Raw genomic sequence first — 15661 nt, forward strand, 5'->3', positions numbered from 1 at the left:
ATTTCTACAGCACAGTTCCAGTCCCAGGAGAAACCCCTGTAGAATATTGGGTCAGACTGAATAAGGCAGTTGATTCAGCGGAGGAGGGTTTGAAAAGGCTCGGACGACGCATAGAGGATCCATGCCAGGAGGCAGCCATGATGTTTGTAAAGCACTGTCCTGATCCGACCCTTGCTGCTATTCTGAAGCTTAAAGCCCCAGATAAGTGGACAGTCAGTGAGATTCAGGAGCACGTGAATCGCTACCAGCTTGAGATGAAAGAACACATGCTTTCTGAATCAAAGTCCCCGACACCAGTTAAGTCTAATGTCCAGGTATCTGCGGTTGATGGTCTAACAACACCAGTGCATCGAGGGGAGACACAAGTGCAGGCTGTGACTGAGACAGTCAAGACCCCTTGTAATGACAGTTGCCTGAAAATGCTAGTTAGCGTTTTTGACCGTGCTCTCTCACAAAACAGCCAGGCTATAGACAAGCAAATACCCTCTGGTCAAATTCACCACCGATCCTGCAGAGTGTGCCAGTCCTCAGAACATTCCACTCTCACACATTGTAGGCAGAAACACCTATGCCTAGCGTGCTTTGAGCCAGGCCATATTAAAAGAAACTGCCCTCATCGCCCGATTGTTCAAAGGCATCCTGCCTCCCAAACCCCAGGCCCCCAGCCGTTAAACTAGCTGGCCCGCATTGGGTGAGGGGATGTGTGGGCACAGATGAAGAAACCCTCAGCAGTGACAATATTGAACAGCACTACAGAAAAGCATGTGCAGCAGTGCCAGTTGGTGCTAAAGTGATAGTACAAAATACACAGAGTCGGCCCTTTTGACGAGCTGTTTTACACACCCGTCAGTATTAACAACAAACACCATGTGCAGGGCATGCTTGACTCTGGCTCCATGGCCTGCACACTCATGAGCAAACAGAGCAGAAGATGTTGAGTGAGAGTATGTTGCCTGAACCCACTCCTTTGACTCAAGAAATTGTGCTGGTAGGCTGTGGTGGTGCACTCAGTAAGCCCAAATGCATGTATGAGGTTGAAATGAAACTGTATGGTGAGACCTGTGTGGTTCCCATCCTTGTAGTGCCAGGTCAACGAGATGATTTAATCATAGGCACAAATGTCATCAGGTTTCTTATGCGTCAACTGAAAATAACCAGTGACTGTTGGCACTTAGTCTCTAATGGCAATCTCCCTCCAGAGTGTGAGCAGTTCCTTGACTTCATGGCCAACTCATCTTGTTGGAAGGGTGAGGAACTCCCAGACAAGATTGGCACAGTCAAGCTCCAGCAGTCAGTCACCCTGTTAGCAAGACAGGAACATCTAGTTTGGGGTAAGCTACCAAATAAGGTCCCTATGTCACCAGGAAGTACAGTGATTATTGAACCCACCTCATCCAAGTCCCTGCCACGTAATATAATGGTTGGCCGCATTATCACACCATTGTGGGGCGATAGATGGGTTCCCATGAAAGTCACCAACCTGTCAGACAAGTCCATCACTCTAAAGAGAAACACAAAGCTGGCTGATGTATCCCCTTGTGTTGCCGTGGAGGATTTTGGAGTTTTCCAGGGCATGTGTCAACCTGCAAAATTTGAGGAGGAGGAGAGGAGTGATAACACCAAGCCCACAGATCTCAAACAGAGGCTAGAACAGGTTGGACTTAGTGAAATTGACATTGCTTTGTGCCATGCTGGTCCAGAGGGGAAGGAAAGGTTGGTCAAACTGCTCGAAAGCTACAATGACATTTTCTCCAAGCACACACTAGACTGTGGAGAGGCTAGGGGCTTTGTACATCGCATCAGGCTCACTGATGAGAGACCATTTCGCATCCCCTATCGCAGAGTGCCGCCAGCGCATTATCAAAAGTTGCGACAAGTTTTGTCTGAGATGGAGGAACAGGAAATCATAAGGAAGTCAGTGAGTGAGTATGCTTCACCACTGGTGTTAGTGTGGAAAAAGGATGGCGGTTTGAGAATCTGCACTGATTTCCGGTGGCTGAATGCAAGGACTCTCAAGGATGCACACCCACTGCCGCATCAGTCCGACTGTCTTGCTGCTCTGGGTGGAAACATCTTCTTCAGTACCATGGACCTGACCTCAGGGTTTTATAACATTCCTATGGCCGAGGAAGATAAGAAATACACAGCATTCACAACCCCAATGGGATTGTATGAGTACAACAGGATGCCTCAAGGTCTCTGTAATAGCCCTGCATCATTCATGCGAATGATGCTCAGTATATTTGGGGATCTGAACTTCAGCAGTCTATTGTGTTATCTTGATGATCTGCTTGTGTTTGCTCGAACAGAGGAGGAGGCTTTGGAGCGGTTGGAGACTGTGTTTCAACGGCTGCGCCTCCATAACCTCAAACTGAGTCCCAAGAAATGCCATCTGATGCGATCTTCAGTCAAATTCCTGGGTCACATCATAGATGGTAATGGAGTGGCTGTGGATCCAACAAAAGTTGAGGTCATAGCAAAGATGACAAAGACTGACCTGATGGAAGACGATGGCTGCACACCATCAGTGAGGAGGATCAAATCATTCCTGGGAATGGTATTCTATTATCAGCATTTCATTCCTAGCTGCTCTTCCATAGCTAAGCCTCTGTTTTCCCTCACTGCTGGACAAAAAAGGAGAGGGAGAGTCAAAATGAGTACCAATGCAGGTGTATACAGAAAGCTGAAGCCTTCTGATTGGACAGATGAATGTGACGCAGCTCTGTTTAACCTGAAAGAGAGACTGTTGAACTGTGTTGTTCTCACACATCCAGACTTTTCCTTGCCCTTGATATTGTCCATTGATGCTTCACTGGATGGGCTTGGCGCTGTGTTGTCACAAGTGCCTACTGGACAACAGAAAGCCCGTCCGATCGCTTTCGCTAGTAAGACCTTGAGCAGCTCTCAAAAGAAATATCCAGCTCACAGATTAGAGTTTCTGGCCCTGAAATGGAGTGTATGTGAGAAGTTCAGTCACTGGCTAAAAGGTCATCCTTTTACAGTATGGACAGATAACAACCCTCTCACATACATTTTGACAAAACCAAAGCTCGATGCTTGTGAGCAGCGCTGGGTGTCCAAGCTCGCCCCCTACACATTTGACCTGAAACACATACCTGGCACCAAGAATATTGTTGCTGATGCTCTCAGTAGAGACCCGTTTGCAACAACAGTCAGCCATCGGCTGATCACTGAGCAGTATAGTCACCTTCTTGCTGAGTCTGAGACTATCAGCTCTGATGGTGTTCAAAAACCTTCCGCTTAAAGGTCCAGGGTCAGCGAGTAAGCAAGTCAGCTTGCCGTGCTATGGAACGACAGCTTGACAGTTCCCAGCCCCGGTGTGAAGCCATGGATGCCAAGGCGATCTTGGATATGCATGATGAGTGGGTCCTGTCTGCTGAGACAAGAGCTGTGGAACTGATCCAGTCAGTTCAGGATCTATTGCTCTCAGGGCAGGATACTCTTCCTGCGTTCACTTTAGAGGAACTCCAGCGCAGCCAGGAGCTTGACCCCACTGTCTCTAAAATCATACCATTTGTCACCAGAAGGAGGCGACCTTCCAGGCGTGAAAGGGCAGGATTTGATGCAAAAACTATGGTGCTGTTCAAACAGTGGGAGAGGCTCAAAATCCAGAATGGAATCCTCTATCGGATTACAAAAGACCCGATTAGCAAACAAAAGAGACATCAGTTTGTTTTGCCTGACAGTCTTAAAGGGAAGGCACTGCATGGTGTTCACAACATCGCAGGACATCAAGGGCAGACAAGGACTCTGCACCTGGCAAGACAGCGATTCTTTTGGCCAAAGATGGAGTCTGACATAAAAGAGTATGTCAAATGCTGTCAGAGGTGCATCCTAGCCAAAACACCAGAACCGTCTGCTCGAGCCCCACTGGAGAGCATCAGAACCTCTGCCCCTATGGAGCTGGTGTGTCTGGATTTTTGGAGCGCAGAGGACAGCAAGCAGCGCTCAGTGGATGTTCTTGTCCTTACAGATCATTTCACTAAGTTAGCTCATGCTTTTCCTTGCACAAACCAGACTGCAAAACAGGTGGCAAAGAAACTATGGGACCATGTTTCTGTGTATATGGGTTTCCTGAACGGATTCACTCCGATCAGGGGGCGAATTTTGAAAGTGAACTGATAGCAGAATTGCTCCGACTATCAGGAGTTTCCAAATCACACACCACAGCATATCACCCCATGGGAAATGGAGGGACTGAGAGGTTTAATAGGACACTTGGTAACATGCTCAGATCTTTGCCCCTCCAAGAGAAACACAAGTGGCCTCAACAAATACAGACTCTGACGTTCGCATACAATGCAACGGTGCATGAGACCACTGGTTTTGCCCCATTCCAACTTATGTTTGGCCGCATCCCAAGGCTCCCTGTTGATGTGATGTTCAGACAAGTGTTTTGTGATCCTGCAGTTGTTGATCACAGAAGCTATGTGAGAACACTCATGTCGCATCTTCATGAGGCAGCTAGGATAGCTCAAGCACATGCTATTAAGGAACAAGACAAACAGGCAAAAGGATACAACAAAAAAGTAAAGGGTACTACCTGAACATAGGAGACAGAGTGCTCATTGCAAACAAGGGCGAAAGAGGAAAGAAGAAACTCGCTGACAGGTGGGATGCAACAGTGTACACAGTCAAGGACAGGAATGTACAAACTCACACATACAAGTTGGCGGACGATAAAGGCAATTAAAGGTGGTGCATCGCAACCTAGTCCTGGATATCAGCTTCCTGCCTGTGGTTACAGCTGAAATGTGTGACGTTGGATCGGAGGAGGGGTCATGTACATCAGACTGCTTAGATTCCCTGGTTGAGGAGGATGTAGAGGACAGAGTAAGTGCTTGGATTAACTCGGCTGATGATGAGAGTCAGGAGACTCTGAGTGAGGGACTCTCAGGACTGGATCAGTCAAGTCAGGGTACTGGAGGGATTTCTGCAGATGGTTCAACTCAGTGTTCCACCAAAGGAGAGAACTACTCTGAGAGAGACACTGACCTGGGCAGCTTGGTGGCAGAACCAGACCTACACGACCCATCTCTATTGGAGACACAGCTAGAGACTTCAAATGTTCAGGCAGAACAGTCAGACATGGGTGATGGCACACAGACCAAGTCACTACTCACAGCTCCAGTCACTGACACAAACCCACAAGTAAAACTGCCAGCAGGTCCAGGGGATGTGATCACGACACGAGCTGGTAGAGTTAGTAAGAGGGTTAATCGACTCATAGAGTCTATGGTTCAAAGGCCTTTTGATTTGAGACAGTTGACAAACTCTCTTAGTAGAAGATCTCAGTCTCTTCTTACACTGTTCTAGAAACTAAATCCAGATGCTCAGAGATCCTGTATGTTTTTTTGATGGGACAATGTTATTATTGAAAAGTGGCTGGGACTGTGTGGTGTAAACGGCATCATATCAATCTAAGAAAGGCTCAGGCTTGATCACCCTTGTGCTCTTTCTGAACCTATTCCATAGGTGGCTTATACAGCTGAGACTAGAGCTTAGACCTCAGAGTTTAAATCCCATGTCAGGTAACCGGAGACTGTGTGATCTTGTCCCTGTGTGCTAGCTGGATTACTCCTGTGTGGGCTGGATTTTGGTGAAATCAAGGAGGGGTGGATGTAGCGGGTGTATTTAAAATGTTAAGATTTTTTTTATATTCCACCAAGAATCCATCCCCTGTTATTTGGTTTTGTTGTTATTTTTCATATATATGTATGTATTTGTTTTCTATGTTATGTTTTGGGAGCTTTTATTTTGTTATGTCACTTCGACTTCCCTTCCATGTCACTTCCGGTGGTTTCGGGCCTCCCTCTCCTCAGTCGGCAAGAGGCGCTGATGAGAGGAGGTGAGGTTACGTTCGTCCTTCTGGTTATGGAGTGATTTAATGTGTTAGAAGTGTTAAAATACGGCTCAAACCTTGCTTGTTGTGCTCATAAATTAAGTGTTGAGACATTGTTGATTGTTTTTAGTGTGAATCCCCTTTTTTTTTGTGAGTACAGCACTCGATTGCAACAAGCTAGTATTAAGCTAGGCTGCAAGAGCATACAGGCAGCTTCTCATGTGTTTGCCGGTTTGTTCTCTAGAGGGCGTGCATGCAGAAGCTCCATGAGGTCGCTGTACTAAATTTGCGTTTATATTCACACAGGTATGTGAGCTCCCTTTTATTTATAACATGTATATTTGTTTTTGTTCATCTTTTTACTCTTTTGAACTTACTGTATAATTATTTATGCTCTTGTTTGCTGTTTATTCATTGTTCTGGAAAAAGTTCATATAAACAGTTGCCACTGTTGTGTCAGGTATAGGTTGTCCCTAAGAATTGTTTTGTTAAATTATTACTATATGATCACAAAACTGTGTATTTTTGTTTATGTATTTCCAAGTTTTTATGTGTTTTATAAGATGTGCTATCATAGCGCACACCTCGTCAGTCGGCAAGAGGCGCTGATGAGAGGAGAGGGCGTGCATGCAGAAGCTCCATGAGGTCGCTGTACTAAATTTGCGTTTATATTCACACAGATGTGGGAGAATAAACCTGCCTCAGTCGGCAAAGAAACAGACGACTCCTTTAATTCTTTATTGCCAACACAACGCAGAGGGGTTGCCGCAGCCTAGAGTGCAGAGGCAGTGTGGCGCCGGTTACACCAGCTTAAGTAACGCAGGAGGATGAGCTGATCGGCAACAGGTGTGGAGATTGCTGCTCCGAAAGCCGGCCCACGAGGGAGGAGACCTCCCCACAACTCCAGAGGGTCGTGCCCACCAAAACACACACCAGAGAGAAAGAGAGAGAGAGAGGAAAACAAACAGAAACACAACCAATAAATAGCCCGGGACGTGACAGTTTATCACAATACTCTTAACTGTTTTCTGCCTTTCATAAACAATACATAAAGTTATATTGTTTTTAAACCAACAACAATCTTTACAAATGTGAACGCTATTTCAAAACCACATAGCTAAATGTGTAAAAATGGCAAAACAATCATCAACAGTAAAAACTAAAGCTATAAGTTTATCTCATATACAGATTAAAGCTGCAGTATGTATCTTTTATGAAAAAAAATTTTAATCAGTTTTTTTTTAATTCTGACACCATGTCAGGACAGTATGAGATGGATAATCTGTGGAAAAAATCGAGTTCCTCCACCTCTTCCCTGAACTGCTCCCAGTCAAGAACAACCAATCAGAGCCAGGAGGAGGGTCTTAGCACTGTCAGTCACTCCTCGTGTGTGCTGCTCAATGTAGTTGTGTGCGATACTTCAAGATTTGGCATCGATGTGATGCCAAGTGAATAGAGGGCCAGTATCGCCCATACTGATACAGACACTTTTTAATAATTATGAAGAATTTTCATGAAGTTTAACTGGTTTGAGGTTTTTTTCCTTTGGATCATTAATTAGTTAAAACCCAGGATAGAATTGGGCAAAGTTTATATGTAAGTAGAAAATACTTTATCAAAATAAAAGTTATTGTTCTGAAACAATAGAACATTAACAAAACAAATTTCCCCATAGATTGATGTCTGGATTTTTTTATTTATTTACTTATTATTTTTGTTAAAAGAAGTGTACCAAATCATCACTCAAGAACAAATGGAAACTGTTTTCCAGGTACATTGTTCAGAAAGTATAATACATAAATTTAATAAAAATGTCCCTTCGTTCACTAATTTTCTAGATTTTTTTCTTAAATAAACAAGCTGTACAAATTTAAGTTTAATTTTGCTTTAAATGTTTCATAGCAAATTCCTTTTTTCCCCCCAAGTAAAATATGTTATGTGTCACATGACAGTATAACAAACCACTGTGGGGAGGGGAGGAGCAAAGTGTGCCTGCTCTGTGCTGTGACAGGAGCGACACTTAGACAGTCAGCCTGCATCTGTGATGAAACCGCAGCACTGCACACAAGAGAGAAACTGAAGCCAAAGTATCGATCTCATTACACTGATATTGATCAATACCAATATCAAAATTGGTATTGATATTACTGATATTAGAATTGATCTGCCCACCACTAGCTCAATGTACTAATGGTGGAGAAACAACTTACTTATCTGCCATCATTGGTAGCCATGGTAACTACAGGGTTCAAGCAAGAATATTTTTCAGCCCAGCCCTAACGCTAATACTAATTAGTAAGCTAATGCTAAGCACTAAATGCCGCTTCCACTTGTTAACTGAGTGACGGGGCCTACGATGTAACTGGAAACCACCTCTGAAGCCTAGGCAGTAATCACAGTCTTTGTGGATGTGTAGTTACATTTCTCGAGGTGTATGTCAGGTTAGGTTCAGAGAGGACTTTCAGTTATGTATGAAGGACCAATGCAGAACTCTAAATCAGACCTTATTAGATCGATAGAGTGATAAATTTTGCATATAATCCAGAAAAGTTACATTTATATATCAAGCATTTAATGTGTCCCAGAGTGCCGTCTCCTTCCACTAATGTGTTTGCAGAAATCACATAAAAAAAAAAAATACACAACAAAAACATAATCCAGATTTTTTAACAATCAGCTGCTCAAAGCATTTCCTATATTCGAATATCAGCCACCATGTTGTGAGCATAAATGATCACATTTTTAATGCAACAATAGGAAGTGACATCATCTTGCTAGGAACTGTAGTTTTTATTCTTGAAGGCCTCTCATAGCTCCACTGGTGCTGAAAACTAATGTTTGACTATTCTGAATACAAGTAGGGCTGCAACTATCAATTATTTTAGTAATCAAATATTCAATTTGTTACTCTGTCAATTAATCAAGTAATTGGATAAGAAATAAGTTTTCCTTTTAACAGTTCATCTGCATAATTTAACTTCCGTACTGCAGATGTTTCTCTGTGTGAAATAAACAGGGTGGATGGAGCAGCTACAAAGTTCTCTTTTCTTCATGCTGCTGATCAGGTGGTTGATGAAGGACCTCCAGCTGTTTCACCGTAAAGGTTTTAAGGTGATTACAGGAACAAGAGCTCCTTTCACTCCACCTGAGCTCACGGTTTCTGCCTCTTTGCAGTTGCTGTGCCTGCAGTCTGACGGCACATAAAACAGCTGCTGTTGTGTTTTTGTTGTAAAACTGGGGGCAGAATGAGCTTAATGCTGCAGTGCTTTTTATTCACAAGCATCCTCCAAATTACGTTTCTACTGCAGCTCTATTTTTAGATAAAAAATATTTTGACGGAGCATCTCGGTACTGAAGGGGGTGGAGGGGGGGCACGGAAAGAATGCCAGTGCTAATGGCAGCCCCTGCTAGCAAACTGTGGTTGTAGATCTGTTCTGGTGGCTACAGCTGACATAAAGAAAAAATAACAGCTGACATCCTCTACACAACACACGCGTGCACATTCAAACACGCACACTCACAGCACAGAGCAGTGAAGCTGTGGAAAATCCTCTAAGCAATGATCCACTCATGTTAAAGGGTCAATTTTTTTTTCCCCAAATGACGGAAATTAGTTGAAGCCACTGAGAACTAACGTGGATGAAATGCTCCGCTTACACGGAGACACCTGAGTTGTAGAGTTGAAAGGAAACATCGAAGCAACAAATTTGTGTCGAGGATTTTTAATAATCAAGTTGAGTTAATCCAAGAATCGTTGCAGTCCTAAAATTTGCATTAAATTTTCAGTTTGTGTATCAAAATACATGAAGGTTGGTATTTACCTTTCATGCTGGGATTTTTTTTTTGTTGAATAGGAAGCCTGAAATTTTTTCCTTTGATCTTCATTTTCCCTCTTACTTCTCGCGTTCATCCCGGTTGTCATTTAATTGCCATTTTAATTTCTGTAGCCCACGAAATCAAGTGCACACGACCAAACGTGCACATTGTTAATGAAACTGTCCGTGCTCTGTGGTAGATTGCAAACTGCAGCGAAATGATGCAGGCGCAAGCGGCGATAATAGCAGCGATAGGGGCAGAGTCTGCGAGGTGCGCTCCTTTGAGAGGCAGAGGAGCGCAATCTTTGTTGGATCTGAATTAGTACGATTTGCATCCAATAAAAGCAAAGATGTTAACAAATTAACTGGACAATATTCTGGCAATTTAGTGATATTTCCAGAGCTGTGGTCTTGACTGGTCTTGAAATAAAATCCTGAGTCCGCAAGGTCCGAGTCCATGACAAGACCGAGACCAAATGCGGTCGAGTCCATGACAAGACCGAGACCATCAAAAAGCGGTCTCGAGACCAAGACCGATCTCAAGTACTACAACACTACAGCCTACACCTGGGGTCTTGCCTGGTGTGGTAGACCCCAGCCTCTACTGATCTTGTACTCAGAGCTTGCTCTTGTGCTGCCGTGATTAGTGCCTCTGTGCTGTCTGTCAGTCCAGCTTTTTCCAGCCATTGATAGGATTTCTCTATGTCCACCACTTCTTCTATCTGCCGGTGGTACATGCCGTGCAGAGGCCTGCCCTTCCATGACGGTTCCTGTTCTTCGTCGTCTTCTTTCTCGGGTTTCTGATGCCTGAGGTACTCACTAAGCACGTGATCCTTTGTGGCCATCTTCCTGATGTACTCATGGATCTTTGTTGTTTCATCCAGGATAGCGGTTCTGACACTCAGTAGTCCTCAGCCTCCTTCCTTCCGCTTTGTGTACAGTCTCAGGGCGCTGGATTGGGGTAAAACCCTCCATGCATGTTAAGGAGCTTTCTTGTCTCGACATATATATATATATATATATATATATATAAAGATTTTTTTGTGGTTATGCCTCTGGACACCACCACAGGCATGTCAGATTTGATTTCAGATGTGACTGAGGTGGACTTTCAGCTTTAATTATGGGGGCTGACCAAATATTTTGTATTAATTGTTTAGGAATTACAGCCATTTTTAATAAACAGTCTGCCATTTTAAGATGATTGTGCCAGAGTGATGATGGCAGATTTAAGTCTGACAGCACTGGAATGCATAAGTGATGTAATGAATAGAGTAGCAGCTTGAATATCCAGGAAAGTAGACAGATGAGTGATTACAGATGTGCTTTATTGAACTTACATATAAGCTTCATTGCTAAACTGTCAAAATACAGTATTGATCATTGAAATCAGCTTTATTATAAGTACTTATAAATGAATATTTCAATGGCCTATTTAGAGGTGCCACCAGAGGAGAGAGAAAAGCTTCTTTAGATTACTAAAAATGATTTTCTCTGTCTCTGTTAGAACTGATTAAAGTTGCTTGTGGCCTCATTCTTGTCCTCATATCCACAGGACCTTTTCACATATCGATTCTGGTCGTGATTCTGTGATGAGTTCTCGATCCAAGGGCTTGTTTCCATCCTTTCCTTCAGATGGGTAAGATGTTACTAAGTTGTGAATGTAACATTAATTTGTTCAGTGCAACATTTCATAAGGTTTGTGTACAGACACAGCATGTTAGTTTTCAGTGTTCTTGGATAGTGTTTTTACCTCTTAACAAATGAATTCAACATTTAAAAATTGCATTTTGCATTTACTAAGGGCACGTTTTCTAATATTAAAATTTGTTTGATTATTTGAAACATGTACATCTGACAAATATCCAGGAAGGGGGCACATAGATTTTCACAGTACTGATGAGTTTAAATACCTGTGGTCAATCATCCAAAGCAACAAGTCTGCTGCTTTGGACGGTGAAGAAGAGAGTGCAGGCAGGGTGAGATTTATTATTTAAACTGCAAGAATGTCTGAAAGACATAAAGGCCTGGATGATCTCTAATTTTCTGCTTCTAAATTCCAATAAAACTTAAATTATTGTTCTCTTCCCTATATAGCTTAGAAACATAGTGTCTAACCAGATCCTTACTCTGGATGGCATTACTTCCAGTGTAACACTGTGAGGAATCTTGACCAGTCATTTTTACCAGGATATGTCCTTAAGTGCACATATTCAGCAAACATGTAGGACTGCTTTTTTGCATTTACACCATATTTCTAAAATTAGAAACATCAGAGTGAGGCTGAAAAGCTAATTCATGCATTTGTTACCTCTAGGCTGGATTATAGTTCATTAATATGAGGCTGTCCTAAAAGCTCCCTGAAAAGTCTTCAGCTGATCCAAAATGCTGCAGCTAGAGTACTGACAGGGACTAGAAAGAGAGAGCAGATTTCTCCCATATTGGCTTCTCTTTATTGGCTCCCTGTTAAATTCAAAATAGAATTTAAAGTCCTTCTTCTTACATACAAGAGCTTGAATAATCAGGCCCCATCGTGTCTTAAGGAATTTATAGTGACATATCTGTCATGTACATTGTGGCAGGCAGGTTTTAAGACCCCAGTGCAGGACTCAGGACATGCCTGAACTTTACCATCAAATTTTATTAGCTGGAAGACTTGGGAAAAAACTGTACGGAGCAAGCAGAGCAAACTGCAAAGCTCACTTGAACAGAAATAGTCATGGACAGGAGAGCAAAGAGAAGGAAGAGCACAAAGCAGATGATCCAACAGAGAACTGAAGAAAACAGAGATAATATATACACACCCCAAAAATCAGGAAAATAGGACACACCAGGAAGCACAACTGAAAAAATTTGCCTGACAAGACTAAGGAAGCTAACAAGGGAAACAGGGTTCAAATACAAATAACTAAAACCAGGAACTGAAACACAGATATCTAACTAAGAATCAAAACCAGAATTTGAAAGTCCAAAAGCAAGAACTCCCACACCCGAGACCCAGGACCACTACATTATCACACCAACAGAGCACTTTGCTCTCAGACTGCTGGCTTACTTGTGGTTCCTCGGATACTTAAGAGTAGAATGGGAGGCAGAGCCTTCAGCTTTCAGGCCCCTCTTCTGTGGAACCAGCTCCCAGCTTGGATTCAGGAGACAGACACCCTCTCTATTTTTAAGATTAGGCTTAAAACTTTCCTTTATGATCAAGCTTATAGTTAGGGCTGGATCAGGTGACCCTGAATCATCCCTTAGTTATGCTGCTAAAGACCTAGGCAGCTGTGGCATGTTGTTGTGGTTTGGTGCTATAAATAAGATTGAATTGAACTGAATATTAACTTTGAACACAGGTTTTGAGAAGCCTTACAAACAGTTGTTGTGTGTGTGTGTGTGTGCGCGCGTGTGTGCGTGTGTGTGTGTGTGTGTGTGTGTGTGTGTGTGTGTGTATAAACAGTTTATGAATATATGTATATATGTTATGTACAGTATATAAGTATATATGGAAATCCCAGCTTGCCCATATTGGCAGTCTATTTTTCCCTCCAAGCTCGGGTCCTCTACCAAAGGCCTGGGAGCTTGAGGGTCCTGCGCAGTATCTCAGCTGTTCTCAGCATTGTGCTCTTCTGGACAAAGATCTCGGATGTTGTTCCAGGAATCTGCTGGAGCCACTCTCCCAGTTTGGGGGTCACTGCCCCGAGTGTTCCGATTACCACGGGGACCACTGTTACCTTCATCTTCCACATCCTTTCCAGCTCCTCTCTGAGGCCTTGGTATTTGTCGAGCTTCTCGTGTTTCTTCTTCTTGATTTTCCCGTCACTTGGTATTGCAACCTCTCCTTCTTCCTTTGTCTGTCCATCACTACGATGTCCAGTTGTTTAGCCATCATAAATTTGTCTGTCTGCATCTGGAAGTCCCACAGGATCTTAGCTCTGTTTTTCTTAACCACCCTTGGGGTGTGTCCCATTTTGATCTCGGGACTTCCAGGTCATACTCGGCACAGATGTTCCTGTATACTATGCCGGCCACTTGGTTACGGCATTCCATGTATGCCCTGCCTGCTAGCATCTTGCACACTGCCGTTATGTGCTGGATTGTCTCAGGGGCATCTCTGCACAGCCTACTAGTGTTGTAGTCAAGACCGCCTAACCCGAGACCGAGACAAGACCAAGACCAGAGGGAGGGCGAGACCGAGACAAGACCAAGACCAGAGGGTATCGAGACCGAGACAAGACCAGGACTTTTAGGGTCCAAGACCAAGTCAAGACCAAGACCGAGGGAGGGCGAGACCGAGACAAGACCAAGACCAGTGCCTAATGCTATGACATAATATAATATGAAAAATTATAAAAATCACTTCTCAAATTGATCTGAAAGATCCACATTCCCATAAAATCACCCTGATATTAAATACTCACAGTTCAAATAAATGTAACCATCTTTATTTAATACTTCTGGGTGACTTCCATCATTTATCACAGAACGTAAAACAATTATTCATAGTTTATGTCACGGTTTGATACTGAGGACTGAAGCAGACGCAGGGTGGCGGGTTTAGTGCAAGGTTTATTTACAGTGAATCAAAAGCACAGAGCAGGCAGGCCAGGAACGGGGGGGGGGGGGGGGGGGGGGGGGGGGGGTTGGGGGGGGGGTGAGAGACTCCGGAGGGCAAAGGTGAGAAAGGAGCTTCGGGTGCGGTGTGGGACAAGCAGAGAGGTGGACACTGAGGAGAGGGATCCGGTGGTGAGCTTCCCAGGAGATCTCCGCTCGACGGGCAAATCTGAATACACGAAAACACAGGTAAGTTACGGGGTAAACGCAAGGAGCTGTGCACATCAAGGAGCCGAAACTAACTGTTTCACAGTCAACGATCCAGCGACAAATGACAGCCTACTGCCAGCTTAAGTAACGCAGGAGGATGAGCTGATCGGCAACAGGTGTGGAGATTGCTGCTCCGAAAGCCGGCCCACGAGGGAGGAGACCTCCCCACAACTCCAGAGGGTCGTGCCCACCAAAACACACACCAGAGAGAAAGAGAGAGAGAGAGGAAACAAACAGAAACACAACCAATAAATAGCCCGGGACGTGACAGTTTATCACAATACTCTTAACTGTTTTCTGCCTTTCATAAACAATACATAAAGTTATATTGTTTTTAAACCAACAACAATCTTTACAAATGTGAACGCTATTTCAAAACCACATAGCTAAATGTGTAAAAATGGCAAAACAATCATCAACAGTAAAAACTAAAGCTATAAGTTTATCTCATATACAGATTAAAGCTGCAGTATGTATCTTTTATGAAAAAAAATTTTAATCAGTTTTGTACATATTTGTTAAAACTGACACCATGTCAGGGACAGTATGAGATGGATAATCTGTGGAAAAAATCGAGTTTCCTCCACCTCTTCCCTGAACTGCTCCCAGTCAAGAACAACCAATCAGAGCCAGGAGGAGGGTCTTAGCACTGTCAGTCACTCCTCGTGTGTGCTGCTCAATGTAGTTGTGTGCGATACTTCAAGATTTGGCATCGATGTGATGCCAAGTGAATAGAGGGCCAGTATCGCCGATACTGATACAGACACTTTTTAATAATTATGAAGAATTTTCATGAAGTTTAACTGGTTTGAGATTTTTTTCCTTTGGATCATTAATTAGTTAAAACCCAGGATAGAATTGGGCAAAGTTTATATGTAAGTAGAAAATAATTTATCAAAATAAAAGTTATTGTTCTGAAACAATAGAACATTAACAAAACAAATTTCCCCATAGATTGATGTCTGGATTTTTTTATTTATTTACTTATTATTTTTGTTAAAAGAAGTGTACCAAATCATCACTCAAGAACAAATGGAAACTGTTTTCCAGGTACATTGTTCAGAAAGTATAATACATAAGTTTAAAAAAAATGTCCCTTCGTTCACTAATTTTTCTTGATTTTTTCTAAATAAACAAGCTGTACAAATTTAAGTTTAATTTTGCTTTA

The 15661-nt window shown here is 43.0% G+C and overlaps 1 protein-coding gene across 1 annotated transcript in view; it reads left to right on the forward strand.

Moving 5' to 3' along the window:
• The window catches only part of LOC115775625 (uncharacterized), a 106577-nt gene that overhangs the window by 27815 nt on the left and 63101 nt on the right, over positions 1-15661 (forward strand). The window contains exon 3 of the mRNA XM_030723093.1: positions 11234-11317. Within this exon, the coding sequence (XP_030578953.1) occupies positions 11234-11317 (84 nt within the window). The remainder of the gene's footprint in view (positions 1-11233; positions 11318-15661) is intronic.

The sequence above is a fragment of the Archocentrus centrarchus genome, unplaced genomic scaffold (genome assembly GCF_007364275.1).
Source record: "Archocentrus centrarchus isolate MPI-CPG fArcCen1 unplaced genomic scaffold, fArcCen1 scaffold_24_ctg1, whole genome shotgun sequence".
NCBI classification, from domain to species: Eukaryota; Metazoa; Chordata; class Actinopteri; order Cichliformes; family Cichlidae; genus Archocentrus; species Archocentrus centrarchus.